This window comes from Lampetra fluviatilis, chromosome 65 (assembly GCF_964198595.1).
Source record: "Lampetra fluviatilis chromosome 65, kcLamFluv1.1, whole genome shotgun sequence".
Taxonomy (NCBI): Eukaryota; Metazoa; Chordata; class Hyperoartia; order Petromyzontiformes; family Petromyzontidae; genus Lampetra; species Lampetra fluviatilis.
In genome coordinates, this window is record NC_136339.1 from 4,209,467 (window position 1) to 4,235,364 (window position 25,898).

General features: G+C 52.9%; 1 protein-coding gene across 1 annotated transcript; it reads right to left on the bottom strand.

Moving 5' to 3' along the window:
• Positions 1 to 890: 890 nt before the first annotated feature.
• On the bottom strand, positions 891 to 25,331 carry LOC144952010 (lipase member H-like). The gene is made up of 12 exons (XM_078882393.1): positions 25,197 to 25,331; positions 21,700 to 21,936; positions 14,081 to 14,184; positions 11,729 to 11,857; positions 11,002 to 11,113; positions 9,551 to 9,652; positions 8,685 to 8,774; positions 6,967 to 7,134; positions 5,533 to 5,625; positions 4,390 to 4,510; positions 3,120 to 3,305; positions 891 to 963 (listed from the first exon to the last, which is right to left on the bottom strand). Exons 1-12 carry the CDS (start codon positions 25,267 to 25,269, stop codon positions 891 to 893), a joined length of 1,488 nt encoding a protein of 495 aa, XP_078738519.1. The 5' UTR covers positions 25,270 to 25,331.
• Between the last annotated feature and the right edge of the window lie 567 nt (positions 25,332 to 25,898).

Here is a 25,898-nt window from a genome sequence, read left to right on the forward strand (position 1 = left end):
CAGACAGAGAGACAGAGAGACAGACAGACAGGTAGACAAACAGAAAGACAGACAGACAGACAAGCAGACAGGAAGACAGACAGAGAAACAGGAAGACAGACAGGCAGACAGACACACAGACAGGCAGACAGGCAGACAGAAACAAGGACAGAGGCAGACAGACAAAAAGGCAGGCAGGCAGACAGGCAGGCAAACAGACAGACAGACAGAAAGACGGACAGACAGACAGACAGGCAGACACGCGGACAGACAGACAGACACACGGAGAGACAGACAGACACACGGACAGGCAGACAGGCAGACAGACAGACAGGAAGGCAGGCAGACAGACAGACAGACACACGGACAGGCAGTCAGAGAGACAGACAGACAGACAAAGAGACAGACAGACAGTGAGACAGACAGGCAGACAGACAGACAGACAGACAGAGAGACAGACAGGCAGACAGACAGACAGACAGACAGACAGACAGACAGACAGAGAGACAGACAGACACACGGACAGGCAGTCAGAGAGACAGACAGACAGAGAGACAGACAGACAGACAGACAGGCAGACAGACACACACACAGACATACGGACAGGCAGACAGACAGAGAGACAGGCAAACAGAGAGACAGACAGACAGAGAGACGGACAGGCAGGCAGAGAGACAGACAGACAGACAAAGAGACAGACAGGCAGAGAGACAGACAGACACACGGACAGGCAGGCAGAGAGACAGACAGAGAGACAGACAGACACACGGACAGGCAGTCAGAGAGACACACAGGCATAGAGACACACAGACAGACAGACAGACACACGGACAGGCAGGCAGAGAGACAGACAGGCAGAGAGACACACGGACAGGATGGAGAGGGAGGGGGGCACGACGGAGCCCCCCCCTCTAGCAGCGCGTCGCGGGGATCGCCACCGTCTTGTCCTCCAGCAGCGTCGCAGAGCCAGTGCAGAACGACTCCCTGCGAGAGCAAAGACAAAGATACACCCACTCACTCATTCACCCTTTCATTCACTCACTCACTCATTCACCCTTTCATTCACTCACTCACTCATTCACCCTTTCATTCACTCACTCACTCACTCACTCTGTCACTCACTCACTCACTCACCCTGTCACTCACTCACTCACTCTGTCACTCACTCACTCTGTCACTCACTCACTCACCCTGTCACTCACTCTCACTCTCACTCACTCTGTCACTCACTCTGTCACTCACTCAGTCACTCACTCACTGTCACTCACTCACTCTGTCATTCACTCACTCACCCTGTCACTCACTCTCACACTCACTCTCACTCACTCAGTCACTCGCCCTGTCACTCTCACACTCACTCTCACTCACTCACTCAGTCACTCACTCTGTCACTCACTCAGTCACTCACTCATTGTCACTCACTCACTCAGTCACTCACTCTGTCACTCACTCACTCTGTCATTCACTCTGTCACTGTCACTCACTCTCTCACTCACTCTGTCATTCACTCACTGTCACTCACTCACTCTGTCACTCACTCTCTTACTCACTCACTCACTCTGTCACTCACTCACTCACTCACTCAGTCACTCACTCTGTCACTCACTCACTCACTCTGTCACTCACTCTGTCACTCACTCACTCACTCATTCACTCACTCACTCTGTCACTCACTGTCTCATTCACCCTGTCACTCACTCACTCACTCTCTCACCCTGTCACTCACTCACTCACTCATTCACTCACTCACCCTGTCACTCACTCACTCACTCTCTCACTCACTCACTCACTCACTCTGTCACTCACTCTGTCACTCACTCGCTCACTCTGTCACTCACTCTGTCACTCACTCTCTCACTCACTCATTCACCCAGTCACTCACTCTCTCATTCACCCTGTCACTCACTCTCTCACTCACTCACTCACATTCTTACTCTCTCACTCTCTCACTCACTCATTCACCCTGTCACTCACTCACTCACTCTGTCACTCACTCTGTCACTCACTCACTCACTCTGTCACTCACTCACTCATTCACCCTGTCACTCACTCACTCTCTCACTCACTCTGTCACTCACTCACTCACCCACTCACTCACTCTGTCACTCACTCACTCTGTCACTCACTCACTCTGTCACTCACTCACTCACTCAGTCACTCACTCACTCTGTCACTCACTCACTCTGTCACTCACTCTGTCACTCACTCACTCACTCTCTTACTCACTCACTCACTCTCACTTACTCTGTCACTCACTCACTCACTCTGTCACTCACTCTGTCACTCACTCTGTCACTCACTCACTCACTCTCTCACTCACCCTCTCACTCACCCACTCACTCACTCTGTCACTCACTCTGTCACTCACACTCACTCACTCACCCACTCACTCACTCTCACTTACTCTCTTACTCACTCACCCACCCACCCACTCACCCACTCACCCATCCACTCACCCACCCACTCACCCACTCACCCACCCATCCACTCACTCACCCACTCACCCATCCACTCACCCATCCACTCACTCACTCACTCACCCACCCACCCACCCACTCACCCACTCACCCACCCATCCACTCACTCACCCCCCCACCCACTCACCCACCCACTCACCCTCTCACTCACTCACTCTCTCACTCACCCACTCACCCACCCACTCACCCATCCACTCACTCACTCACTCTCTCACTCACTCACTCTCTCTTTCACTCACTCTCACTCATTCTCTCACGCACTCACCCTCTCGCTCCCTCTCACCCACTCACCCCCTCACTCACCCACCCCCCCACTCCCCCCCCCCCCCCGCTCACCTTGTTCCGAGGTGAGGTACCCGCGCCATCCGTAGCCGGCTCACCGCCAAGCTCACCCTCTCACTCACTCACCCACTCACCCATCCACCCACTCACCCATCCACTCACTCACCCACCCACCCACTCACCCACCCACTCACCCATCCACTCACTCACCCACCCACCCACTCACCCATCCACTCACCCATCCACCCACTCACCCACCCACTCACTCACCCACTCACCCACCCACTCACCCACCCACCCACCCACCCACCCACTCACCCACCCACCCACCCACCCACTCACTCACCCACCCACTCACCCACCCACTCACCCCCCGCTCACCTTGTTCCGAGTCGAGGTACCCGCGCCACCCGTAGCCGGCTCACTGCCAGGCTCACCCCGCGCCGGTATCGGCGCCGCACACCGGCAGGGACGAAGGTGGCGAGGACGGTGACGACTTCACCGGGGTCCGAGTCCACCGCCACCACGCGGAGCACCGAATCCCCGCGGCCGAACCACAGCGGGGAGCTGGGGGAGGGGGCAGGGAAGAGTAGGCCAAATACACTCTCTGCGGCACGCTCCTAGTCGGGATGCCCGAGATGCAGAGGGCTTTCTCGCCAGCGGAGATGTTGACTACCTCGCCTGGTACGCAGGAGGTCGTGGGGTCGATCCTGAGCCTGAGTGAGTGAGTGGGTGAGTGAGTGGGTGGGTGGGTGAGTGAGTGAGTGGGTGGGTGGGTGGGTGAGTGAGTGAGTGAGTGAGTGAGTGGGTGGGTGAGTGGGTGGGTGAGTGAGTGGGTGGGTGAGTGAGTGAGTGGGTGAGTGGGTGAGTGAGTGGGTGAGTGCATGAGTGGGTGAGTGGGTGAGTGAGTGGGTGGGTGGGTGAGTGAGTGAGTGAGTGGGTGGGTGGGTGAGTGAGTGGGTGGGTGAGTGAGTGAGTGAGTGAGTGGGTGGGTGAGTGAGTGGGTGAGTGAGTGAGTGAGTGGGTGAGTGAGTGGGTGAGTGAGTGGGTGGGTGGGTGGGTGAGTGAGTGGGTGAGTGAGTGAGTGAGTGGGTGGGTGGGTGGGTGGGTGGGTGGGTGAGTGGGTGGGTGGGTGAGTGGGTGGGTGGGTGAGTGAGTGGGTGGGTGGGTGGGTGAGTGGGTGGGTGGGTGGGTGGGTGGGTGAGTGGGTGGGTGAGTGGGTGGGTGGGTGGGTGAGTGGGTGGGTGGGTGGGTGGGTGAGTGGGTGGGTGGGTGGGTGAGTGAGTGAGTGGGTGGGTGAGTGAGTGGGTGGGTGGGTGAGTGGGTGAGTGGGTGAGTGAGTGAGTGGGTGAGTGAGTGGGTGGGTGGGTGGGTGAGTGGGTGGGTGGGTGGGTGAGTGAGTGGGTGAGTGAGTGAGTGAGTGGGTGGGTGGGTGGGTGGGTGAGTGGGTGGGTGGGTGAGTGAGTGGGTGAGTGAGTGAGTGAGTGGGTGGGTGGGTGGGTGGGTGAGTGAGTGAGTGAGTGAGTGGGTGAGTGAGTGAGTGAGTGATTGGGTGAATGAGTGAGTGAGTGAGTGGGTGAGTGAGTGATTGGGTGAGTGAGTGAGTGAGTGAATGAGTGAGTGAGTGGGTGAGTGAGTGGTTGTCACTCACCTCGACAGGTGAGTGAGTGAGGTGACGTGAGTCGCCCCCACCAGACGCAGGGACAGGTGGCCACTCACCCCACTCCACCACTCCTCACCCCCCACGCTCACCTCCACCTCGTAGTAGACGGCTGGGACAACAACAACAACAGCAGCAACAACAACAACAACTACATCAACAACGTTGACCATCAACAACAAAGTTGACCATCAGCCACATCAACAACATCAACAGCAACAACATCAACAACAACAACAACAACACAATCTGCAACAACATCATCAACAACATCAACAACAACAACATCTGCAACATCATCAACAACATCATCATCAACAACATCAACAACAACAACATCATCTGCAACAACATCATCAACAACATCAACAACTACATCAACATCATCAACATCATCAACAACAACAACATCAACAACATCATCTGCAACAACATCATCAACAACATCAACAACAACAACTACATCAACATCATCAACATCATCAACAACATCAACAACAACAACATCATCTGCAACAACAACAACTGCAACAACAACAACAACAACATCATCAACATCATCAACAACATCAACAACATCATCTGCAACAACAACAACTGCAACAACAACAACAACAACATCATCAACATCATCAACATCATCAACAACATCGACAACTGCAACAACAAAATCATCATCAACATCATCAACAAGGGTGTTGGGGGAGGGGGTGTTTGGGGGGCGGGGCTATAGGGGTGTTAGGGGGGCGGGGCTATGTTAGGGGGGGGGCTAGGGGGTGTTGGGGGCGGGGCTAGGGGGGAGTGTCGGGGGGCGGGGCTAGGGGGGGGGGCTAGTGGGGGGGGGGTGCTCACCACAGAAGGGGGCGGAACTAGGGGGTTGAAGGGGGGCGGGGCTAGTGGGGGGTGAAGGGGGGGGCTAGTGGGGGGTGTGTGTGCTCACCACAGAAGGGGGGGGCTAGTGGGGGGTGAAGGGGGTGGGGCTAGTGGGGGGGTGTGCTCACCACAGAAGGGTGGGGGCTAGTGGGGGGTGAGTGTTGAGGGGCGGGGCTAGTGGGGGGGGGTGCTCACCACAGAAGGGTGGGGGCTAGTGGGGGGTGAGTGTTGAGGGGCGGGGCTAGTGGGGGGGGTGCTCACCACAGAAGGGAGACCTGCTGGAGGTCTCTGCGTAGGCGGCCACTCCGCTGAAGTTGACGCGCTGGGGGGGCAGCCAGCGCTCTACCCAGTAGCCTGGGGGGGGGGGTCACGTGGGGGGGGGGGTCACGGGGGAGGGGGGTCACGAGGAAAAAGGTCACGGGGAGGGGGGGTCACGTGGGAGGGGGGGGGGAGTCACGTGGGAAGGGGTCACGTGGAAGGGGAGGTCACGAGGAAGAAGGTCATGGGGAGGGGGGGTTATGGGGGAGGGGGGTCACAAGGGAGGGGGGTCACGTGGGAGGGGGTCACGGGGGAGGGGGGTCACGTGGGAGGGGGGTCACGTGGGAGGGGGGGTCACGGGGGAGGGGTCACGTGGGGGGGTCACGTGGGGGGGGTCACGGGGGAGGGGGTCACGGGGGAGGGGGGTCACGTGGGGGGGGGGGGTCACGTGGGAGGGGGGTCACGTGGGAGGGGGTCACGTGGGAGGGGGGTCACGTGGGAAGGGGGGTCACGTGGGAGGGGGGTCACGTGGGGGGTCACGTGGGAGGGGGTCACGGGGGAGGGGGGGGTCACGTGAGAGGGGGTCACGTGGGAGGGGGTCACGTGGGAGGGGGTCACGGGGGAGGGGGGGGTCACGTGAGAGGGGGTCACGTGGGAAGGGGGTCACGTGGGAGGGGGGTCACGTGGGGGGTCACGTGGGAGGGGGTCACGGGGGAGGGGGGGGGGTCACGTGAGAGGGGGGTCACGTGGGAAGGGGGTCACGTGGGAGGGGGGTCACGTGGGGGGTCACGTGGGAGGGGGTCACGGGGGAGGGGGGGGGTCACGTGGGAGGGGGTCACGGGGGAGGGGGGGGGTCACGTGAGAGGGGGTCACGTGGGAGGGGGTCACGTGGGAGGGGGTCACACACCGCGTGCTGCTGATGTGTTGATCCAGCAGTGAATAGACGATGACGATGATGATTTAGGTATCCATGACAATGATAACGATGTGTGTAGGTGTGTGTAAGAGTGTGTGTGCTGTGTGCGTGTGCTGTGTGTGTGTGTGTGTAAGAGTGTGTGTGCTGTGTGTGATGTGTGTAATGTGTGTAATGTGTGTATGTGTGTAAGAGTGTGTGTGATGTGTGTGTGATGTGTGTGGTGTGTGTGTGATGTGATGTGTGTGTGTGATGTGTGTGATGTGTGTGTGTGATGTGTGTGATGTGTGTGTGTGATGTGTGTGATGTGTGTGTGTGATGTGTGTGATGTGTGTGTGTGATGTGTGTGTGTGATGTGTGTATGTGATGTATGTGATGTGTGTATGTGGTGTGTATGTGATGTGTGTGGTGTGATGTGTGTGATGTGTGTGATGTATGTGATGTGTGTGTATGTGGTGTGTGTGTAATGTGTGTGTGTGATGTGTGTGATGTGTGTGCTGTGCGCGTGTGTGTCTCGTCGTCACCCAGCAGGGGACAGGCCCCGATTGGTCCGACGTTGCATTCGGAGCATAGACCCTCCCGCAGGGCCTCTCGCGATGTGCAGGGGAACGCCGCGGTGCTACACGGAGCTCGCATCGATGCCAGGAACAGGAACGAGGAGCGCTGGTGGTCGCAGATCACAAACTCCTTCCCTGGGGCAGACAAAGACACAGACAAAGGCGCCCCGACCCCATGTGTAGCCTCGGCAGAACGTTGGGGCAAGTGCCTTTGGGGCGAGTTTCAGTTTCTCGTGTGCAGGTCGTCCCCGAGTTGAGATGGGTACGATATTTCGATATTTCGATCTTGCGATAATTCACTGGTCAACACACTTTCTTTCTGGCATAATGTATGCACTGTCCTTGAAGTTGATTGGTCCACACCCGAGACAGCTTTCCTTAGAGCCTAGTCTCACATGGTGTTGGACCAGATGACGCCAAAAGGCGCACAACTCAAAGACAACGCACCATCAGAGTGTGAGAGCTCGGGGCAAGCATTTACACCATTGGAACCTCATTTGCCAGTGAAAAAATATGATAATTGGTTTTTTTACCCTTCTAACAGTTTTGTTGCCAGATAGAAGGGTAAAAAAACAATTATCATATTTTTTTACTGGCAAATGAGGTTCCAATGGGAGTGTACAACAGTTCTGAGCCACCAAGGTTCTCGGGACGGTGAGTTCACCCCTCACCCTAGTGTAATGTATAGTGTAGTGTATAGTGTAATGTATAGTGTAGTGTATAGTGTAGTGTATAGTGTAGTGTATAGTGTAGTGTATAGTGTAGTGTATAGTGTAGTGTATAGTGTATAGTGTCGTGTATAGTGTAGTGTATAGTGTAGTGTATAGTGTAGTGTATGTGTAGTGTATAGTGTAGTGTATAGTGTAGTGTATAGTGTAGTGTATAGTGTATAGTGTCGTGTATAGTGTAGTGTATAATGTAGTGTATAGTGTATAGTGTAGTGTATAGTGTAGTGTATAGTGTTGTGTATAGTGTAGTGCATAGTAGTGTAGTGTATAGTGTAGTGTATAGTGTAGTGTATAGTGTAGTGTATAGTGTATAGTGTAGTGTATAGTGTAGTGTATAGTGTAGTGTATAGTGTAGTGTATAGTGTAGTGTATAGTGTAGTGTATAATGTAGTGTATAGTAGTGTATAGTGTAGTGTATAGTGTAGTGTATAGTAGTGTAGTGTATAGTAGTGTATAATGTAGTGTATAGTAGTGTATAGTGTAGTGTAGTGTATAGTAGTGTAGTGTATAGTAGTGTATAGTGTAGTGTATAGTAGTGTAGTGTATAGTGTAGTGTATAGTGTAGTGTATAGTAGTGTAGTGTATAGTGTAGTGTATAGTGTAGTGTATAGTAGTGTAGTGTATAGTAGTGTATAGTGTAGTGTATAGTAGTGTAGTGTATAGTAGTGTATAGTGTAGTGTATAGTAGTGTATAGTGTAGTGTATAGTAGTGTAGTGTATAGTGTAGTGTATAGTGTAGTGTATAGTAGTGTAGTGTATAGTAGTGTATAGTGTAGTGTATAGTAGTGTAGTGTATAGTAGTGTATAGTGTAGTGTATAGTAGTGTAGTGTATAGTAGTGTATAGTAGTGTATAGTGTAGCGTATAGCAGTGTATAGTAGTGTATAGTGTAGTGTATAGTAGTGTATAGTGTAGTGTATAGTAGTGTAGTGTATAGTGTAGTGAGTTCACCCCTCACCCTGCAGAATGGTTTTGGGGCAGCCCGGCTGGTCTTCGCCGCCATTGATGTAGAAGTCCACGTGGCCGACCGACGTTTTGATCCCGAACACTTCCCGAAGAAAGAGACACGGGGGGGGGGGGGGGGTGGGTTGAACACAAAGGTCAAGGCGAAGGTGACCTACAACACCCAGGTAGCCTCGGGCAAAGTGGCGATGGTCCATCCCCGCATCTTGCTGGAGTTGTGCGTATCGGCTCACGTGACGTGTCGGACCAGAATGGGAGTGCGATTGTGTTTTGTGGAGCGCAGGACGCAATCCGTCAGACGGAGCCGCTGGGCGAGAGAGTCATGCCGCTTCCCCGTGTGTCTCTCCGTGTGTCTCCCCGTGTGTCTCTCCGTGTGTCTCCCCGTGTGTCTCTCCGTGTGTCTCTCCGTGTGTCTCTCCGTGTGTCTCCCCGTGTGTCTCCCCGTGTGTCTCCCCGTGTGTCTCCCCGTGTGTCTCCCCGTGTCCCCGTGTCCCTGTCCCCGTGTGTCTCCCCGTGTCCCCACTGTCGGTGTCGCTGTGGTAGACGTCCCCGTGTCCCCCTGTCCCCGTGTCCCTGTCCCCGTGTGTCTCCCCGTGTCCCTGTCCCCGTGTCCCTGTCCCCGTGTCCCCGTGTCCCCGTGTCTCCCCGTGTCCCCGTGTCTCCCCGTGTCCCTGTCCCCGTGTCCCCGTGTCCCCGTGTGTCTCCCCGTGTCCCCGTGTGTCTCCCCGTGTCCCCGTGTCTCCCCGTGTGTCTCCCCGTGTCCCCGTGTGTCTCCCCGTGTCCCCGTGTCTCCCCGTGTGTCTCCCCGTGTCTCAGTCCCCGTGTCCCTGTCCCCGTGTCCCCGTGTCTCCCTGTCCCCACTGTCGGTGTCGCTGTGGTAGACGTCCACGAATCCGGCGTCCGTGTGGTCCAGGCGCTCGTCGGCGTTCCGATCCTCAAACTCGGGACCCGCCGCGTCCAGCGCTGCGGGAGACGCGGGGAGACAAAGACGGACGGGGGGAGTTGGTGGTGGTGGTGGTGATGGTCGTGGGGGAGTTGGTGGTGGTGGTGGGGGGGTGGTGAGGGTGGTGGGGGTAGTGGTGGTGGTGGTGGTCGTGGTGGTGGGGGGGTGGTGGTGGGGGTGGTAGTGGTGGGGTGGTGGGGGGGTGGTGGTGGTGGTGGTGGGGGTAGTGGTGGGGCTAGTGATGGTGGTGGTGTTGTTGTTGGTGGTGTTGGTGGTGATGTTAGTGATGTTGGTGGTGATGTTAGTGATGTTGGTGGTGTTGTTGTTGGTGGTGTTGGTGGTGATGTTGGTGGTGGTGGTGTTGGTGGTGTTGGTGGTGATGTTAGTGATGTTGGTGGTGGTGGTAGTGGTGATGTTGGTGGTGATGTTAGTGATGTTGGTGGTGGTGGTAGTGGTGGTGTTGGTGGTGATGTTAGTGATGTTGGTGGTGATGTTGGTGGTGTTGTTGTTGGTGGTGTTGGTGGTGATGTTGGTGGTGGTGGTGTTGGTGGTGTTGGTGGTGATGTTGGTGGTGGTGGTGTTGGTGGTGTTGGTTGTGATGTTGGTGGTGGTGGTAGTGGTGGTGTTGGTGGTGATGTTAGTGGTGTTGGTGGTGGTGGTAGTGGTGGTGTTGGTGGTGATGTTAGTGATGTTGGTGGTGATGTTGGTGGTGTTGTTGTTGGTGGTGTTGGTGGTGATGTTGGTGGTGGTGGTGTTGGTGGTGTTGGTGGTGATGTTGGTGGTGGTGGTGTTGGTGGTGTTGGTTGTGATGTTGGTGGTGGTGGTAGTGGTGGTGTTGGTGGTGATGTTAGTGGTGTTGGTGGTGGTGGTAGTGGTGGTGTTGGTGGTGTTGGTTGTGATGTTGGTGGTGGTGGTGTTGGTGGTGTTGGTGGTGATGTTAGTGGTGTTGGTGGTGGTGGTAGTGGTGGTGTTGGTGGTGTTGGTTGTGATGTTGGTGGTGGTGGTGTTGGTGGTGTTGGTGGTGATGTTAGTGGTGTTGGTGGTGGTGGTAGTGGTGGTGTTGGTGGTGATGTTAGTGATGTTGGTGGTGGTGGTAGTGGTGGTGTTGGTGGTGATGTTAGTGATGTTGGTGGTGGTGGTAGTGGTGGTGTTGGTGGTGATGTTAGTGGTGTTGGTGGTGGTGGTAGTGGTGGTGTTGGTGGTGATGTTAGTGGTGTTGGTGGTGGTGGTAGTGGTGGTGTTGGTGGTGATGTTAGTGGTGTTGGTGGTGGTGGTAGTGGTGGTGTTGGTGGTGTTGGTGGTGGTGTTGGTGGTGGTGTTGGTGGTGGTGGTGTTCCTCCAGCAGTGAATGGATCGTGTCTCCGTCCACCTGATATCCGCCCGAGGGTTCCGTTGAGGTCGGCACCCGCCATGCCCGAGACGTGTGCACCTAGACTGGCACCGATGAGGTGGACACGACCAGGCAGCACTTCGCCGTCCCGCTGCCAGGAGGAGGAGGAGGGATGATGATCAACGTGGTGGTGGTGGTGATGGTGGTGATGGTGGTGGTTGTGATGGTGGTGGTGGTGGTGGTGGTGATGATGGTGGTGGTGATGGTGGTGGTGATGGTGATGGTGGTGATGGTGGTGATGGTGGTGGTTGTGATGGTGGTGGTTGTGGTGGTGGTGGTGGTGGGGGGGTGGTTGTGATGGTGGTGGTTGTGGTGGTGGTGGTGGTGGTGGTGGTGATGATGGTGGTTGTGGTGGTGGTGATGGTGGTGGTGATGGTGGTGGTGGTGTTGGTGGGGGTGGTGGGGGTGGTGGTGATGGTGGTGGTGATGGTGGTGGTGTTGGTGGGGGTGGTGGGGGTGGTGGTGATGGTGGTGGTGGACATGGTGGTGGTGGTGGTGAAATCAGAAGAGGGGTTGATAATGAAGAAAATGATGACAATGACGCCGACGGAGGTGACGACCACGTGGTGATGACCACGTGGTGATGACGAGGTGATGACGTGGTAACGACCACGTGGTAACGACCACGTGGTGACGACCACGAGGTGATGACCACGTGATAATGACGAGGTGACCACGTGGTGATGACGAGGTGATGACGTCTCACCAGCAGGCGCTGTAGGAGCTGAGCGAGCTCCGTGGCGACTGGCCGCACGTTCCTGACGGCCGCGGCGTAGACGAGGTGGGTGGCCCCATGGTTCCAGTCGACGACGATCACGTCGCCCTCCGGCCTCACCTGGGGCGGTCCGCGTCACCCACCTCGTCACCCAACTCGTCACCCAGCTAGTCACCCAGCTAGTCACTCATCTCGTCACCCAGCTAGTCACCCACCTCGTCACCCAGCTAGTCACTCATCTCGTCACCCACCTCGTCACCCACCTCGTCACCCAGCTAGTCACCCAGCTAGTCACTCATCTCGTCACCCAGCTAGTCACCCACCTCGTCACCCAGCTAGTCACTCATCTCGTCACCCACCTCGTCACCCACCTCGTCACCCAGCTAGTCACCCAGCTAGTCACTCATCTCGTCACCCACCTCGTCACCCACCTCGTCACCCACCTCGTCACCCAACTCGTCACCCAGCTAGTCACCCACCTCGTCACCCACCTCGTCACTCACCTCGTCACCCACCTCGTCACCCACCTCGTCACCCACCTCGTCACCCAACTCGTCACCCAGCTAGTCACCCAGCTAGTCACTCACCTCGTCACTCACCTCGTCACCCACCTCGTCACTCACCTCGTCACCCAGCTAGTCACCCACCTCGTCACCCAGCTAGTCACCCACCTCGTCACCCACCTCGTCACTCATCTCGTCACCCACCTCGTCACTCATCTCGTCACTCACCTCGTCACCCACCTTGTCACTCATCTCGTCACCCAGCTAGTCACCCAGCTAGTCACCCACCTCGTCACTCACCTCGTCACCCAGCTAGTCACTCATCTCGTCACTCACCTCGTCACCCACCTCGTCACCCACCTCGTCACTCACCTCGTCACTCACCTCGTCACCCACCTCGTCACTCACCTCGTCACTCATCTCGTCACCCACCTCGTCACCCAGCTAGTCACCCAGCTAGTCACCCACCTCGTCACCCAGCTAGTCACCCAGCTAGTCACCCATCTCGTCACCCAGCTAGTCACCCAGCTAGTCACCCACCTTGTCACCCAGCTAGTCACCCAGCTAGTCACCCACCTTGTCACCCAGCTAGTCACCCAACTAGTCACCCACCTCGTCACCCAGCTAGTCACCCAGCTAGTCACCCAGCTCGTCATCCACCTCGTCACGCACCTCGTCGTCGTCCTCGTTCTCACCGTCGGCAACGTCATGCACGTCGACATCGTCCACGTCGTGGGCAGCGTCGTCATCATCGTCATCCACGTCATCATCATCGTCATCATCCACGTCATCATCATCGTCATCCACGTCATCATCATCGTCATCATCATCATCCACGTCATCATCCACGTCATCATCATCTTCATCATCATCCACGTCATCATCCACGTCATCATCATCCACGTCATCATCCACGTCATCATCATCGTCATCATCATCATCCACGTCATCATCATCGTCATCATCATCCACATCATCATCATCATCAACGTCATCATCGTCATCATCATCATCCACATCATCGTCATCCACGTCATCATCCACGTCATCATCATCGTCATCATCATCATCAACGTCATCATCATCGTCATCATCATCCACATCATCATCATCATCAACGTCATCATCGTCATCATCATCATCCACATCATCATCATCCACATCATCATCCACATCATCATCATCATCCACATCATCATCGTCATCATCATCATCATCATCCACATCATCATCCACATCATCATCATCATCCACATCATCATCATCCACATCATCATCGGCATCATCATCATCGGCATCATCCACATCGTCTTCATCGGACATTACCACCACCTTCGTCACCACCAGCACCACAAGCAACATCAATGATAGTGATTGTAGTGGTGGATGGTGGTGGTGTTGGTGGTGGTAGTGGTGGTGGTAGTGGTGGTGGATGGTGGTGGTGATAGTGGTGGTGATGGTGGTAGTGGTGGTGGTGATAGTGGCGGTGATAGTGGTGGTGTTGTTGGTGGAGGTGTTGGTGGTGGTAGTGGTGTGGTTGGTGGTAATGGTGGTGGTGGTGGTGGTGTTGGTGGTGCTGATGGTGGTGATAGTGGTGGTGCTGGTGGTGTTGGTGGTGGTGGTAGTGGTGTTGTTGCTGGTAATGGTGATGGTGGTGGTGGTGTTGGTGGTGCTGATGGTGGTGGTGTTGGTGGTGGTGGTGGTGGTGATGGTGGTGATAGTGGTGGTGGTGGTTTTGGTGATGGTGGTGGTAGTGGTGCTGGTAGTGCCGATAGTGGTGGTGGTGGTGGTGATAGTGGTGGTTTTGTTGTTGTTGTTGGTGGTGGTGGTGGTGGCGCACCGCATGAAGTGTCGCCACCATGCTGTCCAGCCACACCGGCTTGGATCCGGAGATGCGGAATCCGTGGACAATGAAAGTCACTCGCCTCTCCTGCACCCCGCCTCCTCCATCACGGGTTCAGGGGTACGGGTTCAGGGGTACAAGTTCAGGGGTACGTGTTCAGGGGTACGGGTTCAGGTGTACGGGTTCAGGGGTACGGGTTCAGGGGTACGGGTTCAGGGGTACGTGTTCAGGGGTACGGGTTCAGGGGTACGGGTTCAGGGGCACGGGTTCAGGGGTACGGGTTCAGGGGTACGGGTTCAGGGGTACGGGTTCAGGGGTACGAGTTCTGGGGTACGTGTTCAGGGGTACGGGTTCAGGGGTACGGGTTCAGGGGTACGTGTTCAGGGGTACGGGTTCAGGGGTACGTGTTCAGGGGTACGGGTTCAGGTGTACGTGTTCAGGGGTACAAGTTCAGGGGTACGTGTTCAGGGGTACGGGTTCAGGTGTACGTGTTCAGGGGTACGGGTTCAGGGGTACGGGTTCAGGGGTACGGGTTCAGGGGTACGGGTTCCGGGGTACGGGTTCAGGGGCACGGGTTCAGGGGTACGGGTTCAGGGGTACGGGTTCAGGGGTACGTGTTCAGGGGTACGGGTTCAGGGGTACGGGTTCTGGGGTACGTGTTCAGGGGTACGGGTTCAGGGGTACGGGTTCAGGGGTACGTGTTCAGGGGTACGGGTTCAGGGGTACGTGTTCAGGGGTACGGGTTCAGGTGTACGTGTTCAGGGGTACAAGTTCAGGGGTACGTGTTCAGGGGTACGGGTTCAGGTGTACGTGTTCAGGGGTACATGTTCAGGGGTACGTGTTCAGGGGTACAAGTTCAGGGGTACGGGTTCAGGGGTACGGGTTCAGGGGTACGGGTTCAGGGGTAGTAGTGTATAGTGTAGTGTATAGTAGTGTAGTGTATAGTGTAGTTTATAGTGCAGTGTATAGTGTATAGTATTGTAGTGTATAGTGTAGTGTATAGTATTGTAGTGTATAGTGTAGTGTATAGTATTGTAGTGTATAGTGTAGTGTATAGTATTGTAGTGTATAGTGTAGTGTATAGTATTGTAGTGTATAGTGTAGTGTATAGTATTGTAGTGTATAGTGTAGTGTATAGTATTGTAGTGTATAGTGTAGTGTATAGTATTGTAGTGTATAGTGTAGTGTATAGTATTGTAGTGTATAGTGTAGTGTATAGTATTGTAGTGTATAGTGTAGTGTATAGTATTGTAGTGTATAGTGTAGTGTATAGTATTGTAGTGTATAGTGTAGTGTATAGTATTGTAGTGTATAGTGTAGTGTATAGTATTGTAGTGTATAGTGTAGTGTATAGTATTGTAGTGTATAGTGTAGTGTATAGTATTGTAGTGTATAGTGTAGTGTATAGTCTTGTAGTGTATAGTGTAGTGTATAGTATTGTAGTGTATAGTGTAGTGTATAGTATTGTAGTGTATAGTGTAGTGTATAGTATTGTAGTGTATAGTGTAGTGTATAGTCTTGTAGTGTATAGTGTAGTGCAGGCGTCCTCAAACTTTTTAAACAGGGGGCCAGTTCACTGTCCCTCAGACCGTTGGAGGGCCGGACTATAGTTGAAAAAAACTATGAACAAATTCCTATGCACACTGCATACATCTTATTTTGAAGTGAAGAAACTAAACGGGAACAAATACAATATTTAAAATGAAGAACAAGTAAAGTTAAATCAACAAACTTGCCAGTATTTCAATGGAAACTATGGGCCTACTTTTGGCTAATGAGATGGTCAATGTCCGGTTCCATATGCGTCACTGCTAGTCGTAACGAGTGATGCAAGTGTGCATCCGTTAGTCTAGATCTGGTTGGAGATTTCAAATGTTTCATTCTGGAAAAAGTCTGTTCACAGACATAAGCGCTGCCAAAGATGGTTGCCATGTTGAGTGCATGGTTCCCAGAGGTGTGGACTCGAGTCATGTGACTTGGACTCGAGTCAGACTCGAGTCATGAATTTGATGACTTGCGACTCGACTTGGACTTGCATAACAATGACTTTGTCCCACCTCTGATGGTTCCTGAGATGAGGATGTGTCTCAGAGGGGAGAGATGCAGAGAAATTATGAAGGCTGCTTGACTTGAATGCGTCTTGCAGAGAGTCACAATTCTCCAGTTCAGCCAGTTCCATTTGGTAAATTGTATCCACATTTTCAATGTCAATAGAAAATGGGTTACGGAAAAGCTGTATGTCCTGTTCATGGAGATGAAGCTCTGTAAATCTAAATTGGAACTCCTTTTGCAATTTTTCCAGTGAATCCACACATGTTTTGTTTGCGAATTGCAACCAATGGTTTTTCCGCTAACAGATTTTGAGTTGTGGGGAGATGGCAGAAGTTTTCCTCCTTCGCTTGTTTGATGAGGAGGCCTAATTTTACTTCAAATGCTTTGACATGTGATTGCATATCACAGGTGAGCTTCCCCTTTCCTTGAAGTTGCACATTGAAACTGTTGAGTAGCTCTGTTACATCTGTCAGAAAGGCAAGGTGCCATTTCCATTCTGCATCATTGAGCTCTGGTACTACTTTGTTTTTTGAAAGCAGAAAAGCTGTAATCTGTGGAAGTAAGTCATAGAAACGTTTCAAAACTCTCCCTCGACTCAGCCAACGGACTTCTGTGTGGTACAGAACATCTTCATAGTCAACATTTATCTCAGACAGAAATTCCTGAAATTGTCTGTGGTTTAGTGCATGAGCTCTAATGAAGTTAACACAAAATTCCACAATTTTCATAACAGAGTCCCACTTCAGTGATGTACTACACAGCGCTTGTTGGTGGATGAGGCAGTGTATGGCTATTGGATGAGAATGGTTATGTTTGTCCATCTCTTGGTTAAAGTGAGCAATTACTCCTTTCTTAGACCCCACCATGCTAGGAGCACCATCAGTTGTCACACTGGCTAGTTGAGCCCAGTTCAGCTCCAAACCATGCACAGTTTGGCAAACCTTTTCATAGATATCCTCTCCTGTAGTTGTCCCTTTGATGCTTTGCAGCAGAGGTGTGGACTCGAGTCATGTGACTTGGACTCGAGTCAGACTCGAGTCATGAATTTGATGACTTGCGACTCGACTTGGACTTGCATAACAATGACTTTGTCCCACCTATGAGATGTGGACTCGAGTCATGTGACTTGGACTCGAGTCAGACTCGAGTCATGAATTTGATGACTTGCGACTCGACTTGGACTTGCATAACAATGACTTTGTCCCACCTATGAGATGTGGACTCGAGTCATGTGACTTGGACTCGAGTCAGACTCGAGTCATGAATTTGATGACTTGCGACTCGACTTGGACTTGCATAACAATGACTTTGTCCCACCTATGAGATGTGGACTCGAGTCATGTGACTTGGACTCGAGTCAGACTCGAGTCATGAATTTGATGACTTGCGACTCGACTTGCATAACAATGACTTTGTCCCACCTATGAGATGTGGACTCGAGTCATGTGACTTGGACTCGAGTCAGACTCGAGTCATGAATTTGATGACTTGCGACTCGACTTGGACTTGCATAACAATGACTTTGTCCCACCTATGAGATGTGGACTCGAGTCATGTGACTTGGACTCGAGTCAGACTCGAGTCATGAATTTGATGACTTGCGACTCGACTTGGACTTGCATAACAATGACTTTGTCCCACCTATGAGATGTGGACTCGAGTCATGTGACTTGGACTCGAGTCAGACTCGAGTCATGAATTTGATGACTTGCGACTCGACTTGGACTTGCATAACAATGACTTTGTCCCACCTCTGCTTTGCAGTGCAGCAAGCTCTTCTGTGACTTCGAAATAGTCATTCGTCCCACGAATAAAACTTAGAAGTTGTGCAGAATCACGAACATCATTGCTTTCGTCGAGTGCCAAGGAAAAATAGGAAAGTTTTTTTTGTGGAGTTTTGCAAATGCTGATGCAAATTGTCTCCCATTTCTTCAATCCTCCATGTAATTGTAGGTCCTGAAAGACTCACTGTACTAAATAAATCGGCCTTCTCTGGACACATGTCTTTGGCAACAGAAAGAAGGCATCCTTTAACAAATTCTCCCTCCACGAATGGTCTGCCAGTGCACACTATTAGCTCGGCAACTTGCAAACTCGCTCGCAGTGATGAAATATTTAGCTGCTGCTGCTTCACAAAAGTAGTTTGCTGAGTTGTTAATGTATTTTTCAGTTTTAACATTTTATCTTTTCTCACTTCTCCGACCAAACAATCATATTTATCTTTATGTTGAGTTTCATAGTGTCGACGTAAATTGTATTCTTTGAACACAGACACTATATTATGGCATATCAGACACACAGCTCTTTCCTTCTACTGCATGAAAAAGTAATCATAAGTCCACTGTTCTTTAAATATCCTACACTCCGAGTAAATTTTTCTCTTTCTTGACATCATTGTTTCCTAGGGAGTCAAAATTTGGTATTAGTAAAATACCAATATAGATATACAGCGCTACAAAAACAATATACCAGCAATAACTTTGCCCACACAGAGACATACAGACTGCACTGCCCTTCAATGCAGTCTGATTGGGGGAACTCCGCTTTTACCCCAGGCTCACACTGGTGCGGGTGCCATTAAAAAGTTAATTACACCTGCAGTTTTGTTCACAGATCGCAGTGCGGTGGGCCCAATGAGTGCCCACCGCCGCAGCTCAATCAGTGCTCACCAGCGCAGCCCAATGAGTGACCACCGCCGCAGCTCAATCAGTGCTCACCAGCGCAGCTCAATCAGTGCTCACCAGCGCAGCCCAATGAGTGCCCACCAGCGCAGCCCAATGAGTGCTCACCAGCGCAGCCCAATGAGTGCCCACCAGCGCAGCCCAATGAGTGCCCACCAGCGCAGCCCAATGAGTGCCCACCAGCGCAGCCCAATGAGTGCCCACCAGCGCAGCCCAATGAGTGCCCACCAGCGCAGCCCAATGAGTGCCCACCAGCGCAGCCCAATGAGTGCCCACCAGCGCAGCCCAATGAGTGCTCACCAGCGCAGCCCAATGAGTGCCCACCAGCGCAGCCCAATGAGTGCCCACCAGCGCAGCCCAATGAGTGCTCACCAGCGCAGCCCAATGAGTGCCCACCAGCGCAGCCCAATGAGTGCCCACCAGCGCAGCCCAATGAGTGCCCACCAGCGCAGCCCAATGAGTGCCCACCAGCGCAGCCCAATGAGTGCCCACCAGCGCAGCCCAATGAGTGCCCACCAGCGCAGCCCAATGAGTGCTCACCAGCGCAGCCCAATGAGTGCCCACCAGCGCAGCCCAATGAGTGCCCACCAGCGCAGCCCAATGAGTGCTCACCAGTGCAGCCCAATGAGTGCCCACCAGCGCAGCCCAATGAGTGCCCACCAGCGCAGCCCAATGAGTGCCCACCAGCGCAGCCCAATGAGTGCCCACCAGCGCAGCCCAATGAGTGCCCACCAGCGCAGCCCAATGAGTGCCCACCAGCGCAGCCCAATGAGTGCCCACCAGCGCAGCCCAATGAGTGCTCACCAGCGCAGCCCAATGAGTGCCCACCAGCGCAGCCCAATTAGTGCTCACCAGTGCAGCCCAATGAGTGCTCACCAGCGCAGCCCAATGAGTGCTCACCAGCGCAGCCCAATGAGTGCCCACCAGCGCAGCCCAATGAGTGCTCACCAGTGCAGCCCAATGAGTGCTCACCAGTGCAGCCCAATGAGTGCTCACCAGCGCAGCCCAATGAGTGCTCACCATCGCAGCCCAATGAGTGCTCACCAGTGCAGCCCAATGAGTGCCCACCAGTGCAGCCCAATGAGTGCTCACCAGTGCAGCCCAATGAGTGCTCACCAGCGCAGCCCAATGAGTGCTCACCAGTGCAGCCCAATGAGTGCTCACCAGTGCAGCCCAATGAGTGCTCACCAGTGCAGCCCAATGAGTGCCCACCAGCGCAGCCCAATGAGTGCTCACCAGTGCAGCCCAATGAGTGCTCACCAGTGCAGCCCAATGAGTGCTCACAAGCGCAGCCCAATGAGTGCCCACCAGCGCAGCCCAATGAGTGCTCACCAGTGCAGCCCAATGAGTGCTCACCAGCGCAGCCCAATGAGTGCTCACCAGTGCAGCCCAATGAGTGCTCACAAGCGCAGCCCAATGAGTGCTCACCAGTGCAGCCCAATGAGTGCTCACTAGCGCAGCCCAATGAGTGCTCACCAGTGCAGCCCAATGAGTGCTCACAAGCGCAGCCCAATGAGTGCTCACCAGTGCAGCCCAATGAGTGCTCACCAGCGCAGCCCAATGAGTGCTCACCAGTGCAGCCCAATGAGTGCTCACCAGCGCAGCCCAATGAGTGCCCACCAGCGCAGCCCAATGAGTGCCCACCAGCACAGCCCAATGAGTGCTCACCAGCGCAGCCCAATGAGTGCCCACCAGCGCAGCCCAATGAGTGCCCACCAGCACAGCCCAATGAGTGCTCACCAGCACAGCCCAATGAGTAATTTTAGAACTTTCGTGACTGCAGGAATTATTATTTGTTTCTTTCGGTTAAGTCACGTCTAAAGATAAAATAATAAATTAAATAAAATAATTTTATTTAATTTATTATTTTATCTTTAGACGTGACTTAACCGAAAGAAACAAATAATAAGCCCAATGAGTGCTCACCAGCGCAGCCCAATGAGTGCTCACCAGCGCAGCCCAATGAGTGCTCACCAGCGCAGCCCAATGAGTGCTCACCAGCGCAGCCCAATGAGTGCTCACCAGCGCAGCCCAATGAGTGCTCACCAGCGCAGCCCAATGAGTGCTCACCAGCGCAGCCCAATGAGTGACCATGGGCCGGATAAATGTCTTTAGCGGGCCGCATGTGGCCCGCGGGCCGTAGTTTGAGGACCCCTGGTGTAGCGTATATTGTAGTGTATAGTATTGAAGTGTATATTGTAGTGTATAGTATTGTAGTGTATATTGTAGTGTATAGTATTGTAGTGTATAATGTAGTGTATAGTGGTGTCTCTGTCCCCCTGTCCCCGTGTCTCCATCTCCGTGTCCCCACGTCTCCGTGTCTCCATGTCTCCATGTCCCCGTGTCTCCATGCCCATGTCCCCGTGTCTCCATGTCCCCGTGTCTCCATGCCCATGTCTCCCGTGTCTCCATGTCTCCGTGTCTCCATCCCCGTGTCCCCGTGTCTCCGTGTCGCTGTGTCTCCATGCCCGTTTCTCTGTGTCCCCGTGTCTCCGTGTCTCCATCTCCGTGTCCCCGTGTCTCCATGTCCCCGTGTCTCCATCCCCGTGTCCCCGTGTCTCCGTGTCTCCATCCCCGTGTCCCCGTGTCTCCGTGTCTCCATCTCCGTGTCCCCGTGTCTCCATGTCCCCGTGTCTCCATGTCCCCGTGTCTCCATCCCCGTGTCCCCGTGTCTCCGTGTCGCTGTGTCTCCATGCCCGTCTCTCTGTGTCCCCGTGTCTCCGTGTCTCCATCCCCGTGTCTCCATCCCCGTGTCCCCGTGTCTCCGTGTCGCTGTGTCTCCATGCCCGTCTCTCTGTGTCCCCGTGTCTCCGTGTCTCCATCCCCGTGTCTCTGTCTCCGTGTCCCCGTGGTGTCCCCGTGGTGTCCCCGTGTCTCCCCTACCGGGCGCCGTGGTTGCGAGCAGCTTGCCGGCGGCGCTGGCGTTGAGGAGAACGCCGCAGTTTCGGCGGAGACCCGCGGGGTAGAGCAGGAATCGAACCTTCACATCGGTACCTCGGAAGGCATCTCCCAGGTCCAGCTTGGAGAAGTCGCTACACTCTTCGTCAGTGGAGGGCGCTTCTTGTCCACCACCTCCACCTCCTCCACCTCCTCCTCCACCTCCTCCACCATCTCCTGCCGCTCCACCACCAGAGACAAAGATGCACACGCCCAGGCTTTCACAGACTGATCTTTTTGGTTCTTTCGGTAAAGTCATCACGTAGATGGGAAATAATAAAATAACAAAAATAAAACAATAAAATACATAATAAAGCATAATAAAATATATAATAAAACATAATAAAATATATAATAATAAAATACAATTGTGAGAATTGTATTTTATTGTATTTTATTATGTTTAATTTAACATTTTTTTTTATTTCCCTTCTACCTGACTTTACCGAAAGAACCAAGAAGGGAAATACACACAGTATATAGTTTATACAGCACGGTGCTGTACATTTCTCTGTTTTGCTAAATGATCACCATGTCGGAAAGACAGGTGAAGAACAGGTCTTCACCTGAGGACGGCTGCTTGCGTTGTGGCCGAAACGTCGTGAGAATTATTTTATTATGTTTTATTTTTATTATTTTATTATTTCCCTTCAACGTGACTTTACCGAAAGAACCAAGAAGAATTATTTTATTATGTTTTATTTTTATTATTTTATTATTTCCCTTCTACGTGACTTTACCGAAAGAACCAAGAAGATGAATCCCTGCAGTCACGAAAGAAGCTTTACATCGAAATTTTATTGTTTTATTTTTATTATTTTATTATGTTTTATTTTTATAGTTTTATTATGTTTTATTTTCATTATGTTGTTATGTTTTATTATTATTATTATTATTATTTTATTATTTCCCTTCTACGTGACTTTACCGAAAGAACCAAGAAGATGAATCCCTGCTGCAGTCACGAAAGAAGCTTTACATCGAAATTTCACAAACTGATTTGAAGTTTTCGTGACTGCAGGGATTCATACTCTTTGGTTCTTTCAGTAAAATAGCAAAAAAAATTATTTTTCTATCTACGTGACTTTACTGAAAGAAAAATTGCTAAAAATTAGAAAGAAAAATAGCAAAAAAATTGGATATTTCTCTATATATGTGACTTTACCAAAAGAAAAATAGCTAAAAATAGCTAAAAAATTAGAAAGAAAAATGGCAAAAAATTGGATATTTCTCTATCTACGTGACTTTACCGAAAGAAAAATAGCTAAAAATAGCTCAAAATTAGAAAGAAAAATGGCAAAAATTTGGATATTTCTCTATCTACGTGACTTTACCAAAAGAAAAATAGCTAAAAATAGCTAAAAATTAGAAAGAAAAATGGAAAAAAATTGGACATTTCTCTATATATGTGACTTTACCAAAAGAAAAATAGCAAAAAATGTGCTATTTTACTTGGTATTATTATTAACGCTTTTATTTAACTCACTCCCTCTGTTGTATCCTGCATATTTGTTTGGTAGATTCATATTACAATGTGCTGCACTGTAAACGTTTCGAGTCGGTGTCAGGGTTAGAGTGTCAGGGTTAGAGTGTCAGGGTTAGGGGTCAGGGTTAGCTTTGGGGTTAGAGTTAGAGTCAGGGTGAGGGTTAGAGTGAGGGTCAGGGTTAGAGTCAAGGTCAGGGTTAGAGTCAGGGGTCAGGGTTAGAGTCAGGGTCAGGGTCAGAGTCAGGGTCAGGGTTAGGGTCAGGGTCAGGGTTAGGGTCAAGGTCAGGGTTAGAGTCAGGGTCAGGGTTAGAGTGAGGGTCAGGGTTAGAGTCAAGGTCAGGATTAGAGTCAGGGTCAGGGTTAGAGTGAGGGTCAGGGTTAGAGTCAAGGTCAGAGTTAGAGTCAAGGTCAGGGTTAGAATGAGGGTCAGGGTTAGAGTCAGGGTCAGGGTTAGAGTCAGGGTCAGGGTTAGAGTGAGGGTCAGGGTTAGAGTCAAGGTCAGGGTTAGAGTCACGGGTCAGGGTTAGAGTCAAGGTCAGGGTTAGAGTCAAGGTCAGGGTCAGGGTTAGGGTCAGGGTTAGGGTCAGGGTTAGGGTCAGGGTTAGAGTCAGGATTAGAGTGAGGGTCAGGGTTAGAGTGAGAGTCAGGGGTCAGGGTCAGAGTTAGAGTCAGGGTCAGGGTTAGAGTGAGGGTCTGGGTTAGAGTCAAGGTCAGAGTTAGAGTCAAGGTCAGGGTTAGAATCAAGGTCAGGGTTAGAGTCAGGGTCAGGGTTAGGGTCAGGGTTAGGGTCAGGGTTAGGGTCAGGGTTAGAGTCAGGATTAGAGTGAGGGTCAGGGTTAGAGTGAGAGTCAGGGGTCAGGGTCAGAGTTAGAGTCAGGGTCAGGGTTAGAGTGAGGGTCTGGGTTAGAGTCAAGGTCAGAGTTAGAGTCAGGGTCAGGGTTTGAGTGAGGGTCTGGGTTAGAGTGAGAGTCAGGGTCAGGGTTAGGGTCAGGGTGAGGGTCACGTTTAGAGTCAGGGTCAGAGTTAGAGTGAGGGTCTGGGTCAGGGTTAGGGTCAGGGTCAGGGTCAGGGTCAGGGTAAGGGTAAGAGTCAGGGTCAGGGTTAGTGTTAGGGTCAGGGTTAGTGTCAGGGTTAGAGTCAGGGTTAGGATTAGTGTTAGGGTCAGGGTTAGGGTTAGTGTCAGGGTTAGAATCAGGGTCAGGGTTAGGGTTAGCGTTGGGGTCAGGGTTAGAGTGAGGTCATGGTGAGGGTTGTGGTTGAGGGTTGTGGGTGTGGTGAGGGTGAGAGGTGTGGGTGTGGTGAGGGTCAGGGTGAGAGTGAGGTGAGGGTGTGGTGAGGGTGAGCGTGTGGTGAGGGTGTGGTGAGGGCGAGGGTGAGCGTGTGGTGAGTGTGTGGTGAGGTTGAGCGTGTGGTGAGGGTGTGGTGAGTGTGTGGTGAGGTTGAGCGTGTGGTGAGTGTGTGGTGAGGGTGTGGTGAGGGTGAGGGTGTGGTGAGCGTGTGCTGAGGGTGTGGTGAGGGTGAGCGTGTGGTGAGTGTGTGGTGAGGGTGAGCGTGTGGTGAGGGTGAGCGTGTGGTGAGGGTGTGGTGAGGGTGAGCGTGTGGTGAGGGTGAGCGTGTGGTGAGGGTGAGCGTGTGGTGAGCGTGTGGTGAGGGTGAGCGTGTGGTGAGGGTGAGCGTGTGGTGAGGGTGTGGTGAGGGTGAGCGTGTGGTGAGGGTGTGGTGAGGGTGAGGGTGTGGTGAGGGTGAGCGTGTGGTGAGGGTGTGGTGAGGGTGAGCGTGTGGTGAGGGTGAGGGTGTGGTGAGGGTGAGCGTGTGGTGAGGGTGTGGTGAGGGTGAGCGTGTGGTGAGGGTGAGGGTGTGGTGAGGGTGAGCGTGTGGTGAGGGTGTGGTGAGGGTGAGGGTGTGGTGAGGGTGAGCGTGTGGTGAGGGTGAGGTTTGGAGCTGCTGCTCTGCTCACCCGAGGCTGCGATGGTGAGCGCTGCCCAGCCGCTCAGCAGCAGGAGCAGGCAACTCACCACCCCAACCGGCATGGCCGCTGTCTCTACTCACCACCAACACCCACACTCTCAACTCAGGTGGTGGCGGTGGTGGTGGTGGCGGTAGTGGTGGTGGTGGTGGCGGTGGTGGTGGTGGTGGCGGTGGTGGTGGTGGTCGACTTCTCTACTCAGGTAGTGGTGGTGGTGATGGTGGTCGAATTCTCTATGTGTGGTGGTGGTGGTGGTGGCGGTGGTGGTGGTGGTGGTGGCGGTGGTGGTGGTGGTGGTGGCGGTGGTGGTGGTGGTGGCGGTGGTGGTGGTGGTGGTGGCGGTGGTGGTGGTGGTCGACTTCTCTACGTGCGCTGGTGGTGGTGGTGGATAGCTCTTCGTGTGCTGGTGGTGATGGTGGTGGACAGCTTCTGGACAGTAAAACTCTCCCGACAATTGCCCCTTTCCCGAGTGACAGAGTTAATCATTGTCAGCCTGCGGAGACGAGCAAACACGCTCCGTGTAAACATCGACCTCTGGCACCTACATTCTGCAGCTGTAGATGCCACTGGTTCTTCGCTTTCTGCAGATGTAGATGCCACTGGTTCTTCGCTTTCTGCAGATGTAGATGCCACTGGTCCTTCACTTTCTACAGATGTAGATGCCACTGGTTCTTCACATTCTGCAGCTGTAGA

What these genes read in the sequence shown, in the direction of transcription:
- LOC144952010 (XM_078882393.1), bottom strand. Translation starts at nt 25,269, where the DNA reads ATGCCGGTTGGGGTGGTGAGTTGCCTGCTCCTGCTGCTGAGCGGCTGG. An exon ending in GCTCGCAACCACGGCGCCCG is followed by an intron (nt 14,185 to 21,699) that starts GTAGGGGAGACA and finishes CCCGTGATGGAG; the next exon opens with GAGGCGGGGTGCAGGAGAGG. An exon ending in TGGTGGCGACACTTCATGCG is followed by an intron (nt 11,858 to 14,080) that starts GTGCGCCACCAC and finishes GGACCGCCCCAG; the next exon opens with GTGAGGCCGGAGGGCGACGT.